The sequence below is a fragment of the Kryptolebias marmoratus genome, linkage group LG14, assembly GCF_001649575.2.
Source record: "Kryptolebias marmoratus isolate JLee-2015 linkage group LG14, ASM164957v2, whole genome shotgun sequence".
In the NCBI taxonomy this organism is placed as follows: domain Eukaryota; kingdom Metazoa; phylum Chordata; class Actinopteri; order Cyprinodontiformes; family Rivulidae; genus Kryptolebias; species Kryptolebias marmoratus.
This window is the reverse complement of record NC_051443.1, coordinates 10575632-10582477: the sequence shown is the minus strand read 5'-3', so window position 1 is coordinate 10582477 and position 6846 is coordinate 10575632. Positions and strand designations below refer to the sequence as shown.

Here is a 6846-nt window from a genome sequence, read left to right as displayed (position 1 = left end):
AAATTTGTGTTTATGCAAAGAAAAACCGAGCTGTGGCCGCTCTTGTCACCCAGACTGAAACACTTGCATTGAAAACTAACACTCAGCTGCTGCCGTCCCATCCAGCTGACAGTCGTATTCATATGAAGTGGAGCTGAATGCCAATTATATACTCCTCCGTTTTGCTCAAACGCCAGATGTTAGCAGCTGTTGGGCGGCCTCGTTGAGTCAAGAGTGTGTGCTTCAGCCTGCTACTACAGCACAAACACGCAAGAGGTCAGAAACTCTCGGTTCAGCTGGGGTGGCCCAGTGACCCCTCAAGAGGGAGGGGAGGGAGAGGGATTTGCGTGTGAGTTATACAGCTCACGAGAGAATGAACAGTTCAGACAACACAGTTTAAAAGCCCGAAACTCCTCACTTTTTGGCTCAAACTCAGAAATCTCCTCGGGTGAGAAGCGAGGCGTCTTTAAAAATCCCCCCACCCCCCAAAAATCCAGTTGCCTTTGAACTTATTAAGATCTTCATCTCCTGGATGAGTGAGAACCTTCCCCAGCATAATCCTCTAAAATCCCTCAGCGCGTCCCGAATCAGAACCGGCTGCACTGAAAGGCTTTTTGTCTAACCTCTTATGCTCAGCCAGCTGCAGCTTTTCGGCAGCAACCAGGCTGCCATAATCACAAGCGTGTTTGTTTTCTTTTGAACATTAAACTGACTAATGTGGACTATGTGGAGAAGGTGTCACAATAAGAGAAGATTATGAGAGGATACTGTGTATGAGGGATTGCTTATACAACCCCAAGTCCAAAAAAAAAAAACTGTTGGGACACTATGCAAAATTTAAATAAAAACAGAATGAAATGATTTGAAAATTCACAATGGAACATGGTCAACATGTGATGTTAAACGTAATAAACTGTCCCATTTTATTGGAAAAATGAAAATAAAAAAATCTCAAAAAAAGTTGGGAGAGGTCTATGTTACCACTGTGAAACATCCCCTCTTCTTTTACCAACAGTCTGTAAACATCCAGGAACTGAGGAGAGAAGCTGCTGGAGGTTTTAGAAGGTAACATTGTCCCATTCTTGCCTGATGGAGGATTCTAGCTGTTCAACAGTCCTGAGTCTTCTTTGGCAGATATTTTATTTCATGTTGCATCATATGAGGTCTGGACTGCAGGCAGGTCAGCTCAGCACCTGGACTCTTCCACTGAGAAGCCATTCTGTTGTAATGGATACAGGAGGCAGTTTAGCATTGTCTTGCCGAAATATGTAAGGCCTTCCCTGAAAAATATGTCTGGATGGGAGCAGACGTTGTTGTAAAACCTCTGCATGGATGCCTTTCCAGATGTGTAAGATGCCCATGCCATAGCTACTAATGCACCTCCATGCCAGCAGAGGCAGGCTTTTGAATTGTGCACTGATCACAGACCACATGTTACCTCTCTTCTTTAGCATGGAGGACATTGTTTCTAAAAAATAACTACATATTTCAATTCATCTGACCACTTAACAGTTTTCCACTTCACTTCAGTCCATTTTAAATGAGCTTTGGCCCAGAGAAGATGGCAGCGTTTCTGGATGGTTCACATCTGGCTCCTTCTTTGCCTGATAGAGCTTTAAGCAGCTTTGATGGATGGTACAGTGAACTGTGTTTACAGGAAGTGTTCCTGACTCCATGCAGGGATGTCCAGAACAGAATCAGAGCTGTTTTAATGCAGGACCTGAAGATCACAGACATCCAGTCCTGACTTTCAGCCTCATCGTTTGAGCTCAGAGATTTCTCCAGATTTTAAACTCTTCTGATGATATTATGAACTCTAAATGATTAGATATTCAAAGCCTTTCTAATTTATGACTGAGGAACCTTATTCTGAAATTATTCCAGACAGTTTTTTTGCAGAGTGATGAACTTCTGCCCATCTTAACTTCTGAGAGATTCAGCCTCTAAAATGCTCTTTTCATACCCAGTCCTCTTACTGACCTGTTGCCAATAAACCTAATTAGCTGCAAAATGCTCCTCCAACTATTTCTTATTCATACCACTTACTTTTTAAGCATTTTGTTGCCCCTGTCCCATCTTTTTTGAGATGTGCTGCTGGATTAAAATTCAAACTTACCTTATGTTTTCCCCCAGAGAAGTAAAGTGTTTTAGTTTAAACATTTCATGTGTTTACTATGTTCCACTGTGGCTAAAATATGACTTTATGGGATCTGCAAATAGTAATTGGGGTTGTACCATGTGGGATGTTTAGAGTCAATATAAGAGGGTTCATTTTTATTAAAGTTGACAAGAACAACTCAGAACTGCACTGGAGGAAATAAGTGATTTTTATGTTAGAACCAGCCTGAAGAAATACCAACAACACATCCTTACTTCGCAGCACAAACCGCCAGTAATAACTCCCCAATGAGGCTTTGTTAGTCTGCAGATGTTGCGACAGATGTTGCACCCGTTACACCTCATTCATTAAACGTTTCTGAAACCCGTCGAACCTCCAGCTGCACGACCGCTCCCCCGTTCACATTTCGAAACATAACCTTGTCTCTGTCCTCATGCTGATGTTGATACATTCAAGGTTTAGTTTTAGCCGCTGTTGTCCCGTGACAGCGACCTCCCTCCAGCTTTTACAGGCCCTTGTTATTTGAGTAAGTGGGTAGATGTTTAAATGTCAGTGATGATGAGTCACTTGTTGAAAAATAAACCCAATAAAATGTACATTTCAGGATTTTTGGTGATAAAAATGTGTGTGTGTGTGTCCAAATTAAATACTTTACTCTTTGCTTTGCTTTTTCCTTAATCTGCCTTAAGATCACAGGGACTTGATCCAGTAAAACGGGATTTTTGAACTTTTCTCTTATATCTGATTTCTCAACCATTAAAGTACCAGGAAGGTGTATTATGCTAAAAATGTACTTTTAAGGACATAAATACATTACGAGCCATTCTTGCAAATCACAACATAACTTTTATTGTTGAATACTTCCATCATCACTCTCCAAAATGTGAAAAGAAAATGTCAAACTGTAAAATTAAAGATATGATTTGAAACACTTATAAAGAGCTGTTTTTATTGACATTTGATTCCACATAGGATGTGCTGTAACATCAGGTTGAGCTCAATTTTAGCTTGAAATATTGAGTTATCACTACTTTAAAGAACAGTCTGTTTGATAAAGAAAAAGAACCATAAATAAATAAAAAAAATAAATTTATCAGAGTCTCCTGAATGATTTAAGGCCTGGTATTTATTGAAGGAATGCATATCACCCACCGCTTTCATCTAAGATTTCATGTTGAGAAATGATGGAAATGTAGCCATTTTGATCAGACCTCGACAAGACTGATTTTCATTATATTTGGATATCTGCAGGAAGACATTTCACTTCATGTTAGGTTCCTTTTGCTCTGAAGCACAACGTTTTGCAGGCGAGCAGCGCCCTCTGCTGGCCTGTCCCCACACATTACAGCAATCAAGTTGTGTCTGGATGGCATCAATCTTACAGGAAAAAAAAGAAATTTTAAATCAATTTTTGGACTTAACTGGAAATGTGTTTAATTTCAACTAGATTATAACACAAACTGATTAGTTTCAAGCCATTTTAATAAATTACTTTTAATGATTTTAAACATCTGTTTCATTTTTTTACCTTTCTTTTATTTTAATATAACTCACAACACCAAGTCCTCATTTGTTATACCCGACACTACACCGTGCTTAGGAAGTAATCGTTCTTACATTCGTTCTATCAAAGTTTTATTTGTTTCTACTTTTTGAAATTTAAATCATGACAAAAAATTTCAGACATCAACTTCCTTTCTTTTTATTTTGAAAAAGACGGATGATTAAATGTTTGTCTGTGAAAACCATTTCTACACTAATAATATTACCCATCCCAACTGGAAGAACGTTACAGTGAAATTGGACATATTTTGTTTACAGCAAATCGAACTTTGAAATAAACATTTGTGTATTCTTTTGGGTTTCTGAAGAAAATAAATGTTATCAAACATAAATAATCAGTAAAAAACAACATACCACCCAATGAAGCATCTCTGGGGTGGATCTTTAAATGAAAACCAGTGTAGATCCACTTTTACCAGTGCTGTTTTATGGTTTTATCTTCCAGTTTCTTAGCACTTCAACACTTGCGCGAACTTGCGTTTTGTCGAAATGGTGTTCCAGAGTAATTTTCCTCAAGGGAAAGCTGACTGTCAGGATCTAAAATCAGAGTCCAAAGACTTGTGTGCTGCATCACAGGGCAACAGGGGGGCCGAACATTTCCATAGTCTCTATAACGAGCGACAGGTGATCGAGGAAAGAGTTGACGGACACTCGGAGGATTCGAGCTTCGTCTGCGCTCCACCTCCTGAAACACAGAGGCACGGGCTCAGTGACATGATCACACACTTTCAGACCGATTCGCAGCTGAAAGGAGAGACGGTCGCTCACACGGACAGCGTGCTGCCGGACACACTCAGGTGTTTGCTGATGCCGCCTCTCCTTGGCTCTCGATCGGGCGACAGGGACCGCAGGGCGATGGTGGCCTCACGGGACGATGGGAAGGGGACGTCCAGAGAGCTGCGGGGCAGTCAAGAAAGACTGAACTACAACACAAAAACCTAAAAAGTACTTTTATATACAATTACAACAAAATTACTATCACAGTGGGTTACAAAAGTAAAAAAAATTCCTAAAGAATAATAAAACTAAAGCAAAATAACTTAAACTGTTCAGCAGTATCAGGAAAAAAAACAGCCTTGAAGCCCACTTTTTTCATTTAAACTCATTAAATCACCTATATTTATACATATAAACATGCATATATGGGTACATTTTGAGCTGTATAATAATGTAGTAAAAAAAATGAATAGTCACAAGTTTACATATCATAAAGACTGAATGCACTGGAGTACATTAAGGTGCGGTGACAGATTCCGAGATTTACCTGCAAACCTGAGTAAAGATACTTTACTTTTCACCACTAAATGTTTTAGCTGTAAATAAGTTCAAACTATTGGCTCTAATATCACCAACACCAGAACCCAGCCTCTGTAAACCACACGGTGCTCTAAGCAGCACTCAGCCGACAGAAGCAGCTAAACGCCGCTTTGTTTCGGTTTTACCAGCTTTTTTTTCTTTAAATGTTGCTCATTTTAAAGAGCATAAAAAGCCACAGCTCTCCTGTGCCTTCGAGGTTAAAGACCTTCTGTGAAACTAAAGGATACAACTCCAGTTTGCCTGTTTCTGGATTCGTTTCTCCGTCCGCCGCCATCGCGGTTGTTGTGTTGAAGCGACTGAACCGGAAGCAGAAGTGTTTTAATGTTGTGTTGGAGTGCGCTGCTGCCCTCCAGCGGCGGTCTTCAGTATTACAACACGAACGTGAACTATACTGTTGGGGGAAAATATTAGAAATGATATTTACTGGTCAGAAAACACAAATAATTTATTTCCGGCTGGTGTGTCTCTCAGGTAGTATAGAACAAAATAATACAATATCACACAATAATGCATAATTACCAGTACTGCACAGTGCAAACAGTGTGCTTAGGATGAGTCTATAAGGAGCAGATATCATGCAGTATGAATAATTCAGATAGTCTGATATTACATGAAGTAATTTTACAGAGACTAGTTAGTTGTTTCAAAGGGGGATGGCTTGTGGGATGCAGTTAGTAAACAGAGTAATTAGCTCGGTGGTCAGTGTTGTAGACTTGTAATTCTGAGGCTGCAGGTTTGAGTCCAAGTTGCATCTGGTGTGAAACAATTGCCAAATTTTGCTTGTGAGTTCGCTCACTGTGAAGACTGAACAGATATGGCTTGTTGGGAAGGGCTGTCAGAAGAACACCTCTTCATGGAAGCACAGCTTAGGTTGACAAAGGTCAATTTAATAAACCACAAGCTTGTGATTTTTAACAGATGAGACCAAAAAGAAGATGTTTAGCTAACACAGCATATCAGCACAAACATCTCGCATCAACTGTCAAGCACAGTGGTGGAGGGGGTGATGCTTTGGGCTTGTTGTGAACAAAATACATAAACGTCTCTGCACATGTTATAAAGTCATCTATTTAACAGCTAAAGCTTGACACAGATTGGGTCATGAAACAGGAAGATGATCCCAAACCCAGCAATAGATCTACAACAGAATGTCAGAAAAAGAAAAGAGAGGTGAGGATAAACAGATTTCTGCAAAACTCATTGAACTGAAGCAATGCTGAAAAGGAAAACAGGTGAAAATGTCTCCACGGCAACACGAAGGACTGAAAGATCAGGCAGTAGATTAAGGTTTTCACTTCAAATGTGTTCCTATAAGTGAAAAACTTGCTTCTATGTTTTGACCTTGATTTTTGTCAAGCAAATTACACACCACATATTCATCTGAAGTTTATTTACTTGTTTGTTTTAATTAAAATTAGAGCTAAATTTTATTGTATCCTGTCACTGAAATATAGCAGTTTTATTTTAACAAACACTACTGTATATCATCAAAAGAATACACATTTTCTGTGTTGTTTTTTTTCAATCTTTTTGTACTAAATTTGCGAAAATTTGCGAGAGATTGTTGTATTTTCTGTTGTTGTGATCTTTACCAACAATCTCTTTGAGATAAAAAAGATAAATCTTACAAATTCTTCCTGACTAGCAGCATCAGCACAATTATCAAAATGAAGCTTGTTTATGCATAGACCTTCAACAGCTTTATAAAAGACACATAAACATCCCTCACTCTGACGGTAGTGGTGTTTTAAACCAGCGGTTCCCAAACGTTTCATCTTTTGACCAACAAAAACAGTTGCAGAAACTGACTGTTGCTGGCTGAAGTAAACAAACACAAATAAACTGTTTAACAAAGAGCCTCATCAACT

The 6846-nt window shown here is 39.1% G+C and overlaps 1 protein-coding gene across 2 annotated transcripts; it reads right to left on the bottom strand.

The window, feature by feature from the left end:
* Positions 1-3240: 3240 nt before the first annotated feature.
* LOC108230954 (EKC/KEOPS complex subunit Lage3) lies at positions 3241-5301 on the bottom strand. Of its 2 annotated transcripts, XR_001808390.3 has the most exons (4): positions 5206-5301; positions 4430-4558; positions 4016-4346; positions 3241-3475 (listed from the first exon to the last, which is right to left on the bottom strand). XR_001808390.3 is itself a non-coding variant. In XM_017407594.3 (3 exons), the coding sequence occupies exons 1-3, from the start codon at positions 5250-5252 to the stop codon at positions 4232-4234; spliced, it is 291 nt and encodes a 96-aa protein (XP_017263083.1). In that variant the 5' UTR covers positions 5253-5301; the 3' UTR covers positions 3241-4231. The 2 variants fall into 2 exon arrangements, 1 of the variants encoding a protein (XP_017263083.1); XM_017407594.3 differs by having other exon boundaries at positions 3241-4346.
* Positions 5302-6846: the final 1545 nt, after the last annotated feature.

What these genes read in the sequence shown, in the direction of transcription:
- LOC108230954 (XM_017407594.3), bottom strand. Translation starts at nt 5,252, where the DNA reads ATGGCGGCGGACGGAGAAACGAATCCAGAAACAGGCAAACTGGAGTT. An exon ending in GAAACAGGCAAACTGGAGTT is followed by an intron (nt 4,559 to 5,205) that starts GTATCCTTTAGT and finishes ACTGCCCCGCAG; the next exon opens with CTCTCTGGACGTCCCCTTCC. An exon ending in TCCGGCAGCACGCTGTCCGT is followed by an intron (nt 4,347 to 4,429) that starts GTGAGCGACCGT and finishes TCTGTGTTTCAG; the next exon opens with GAGGTGGAGCGCAGACGAAG.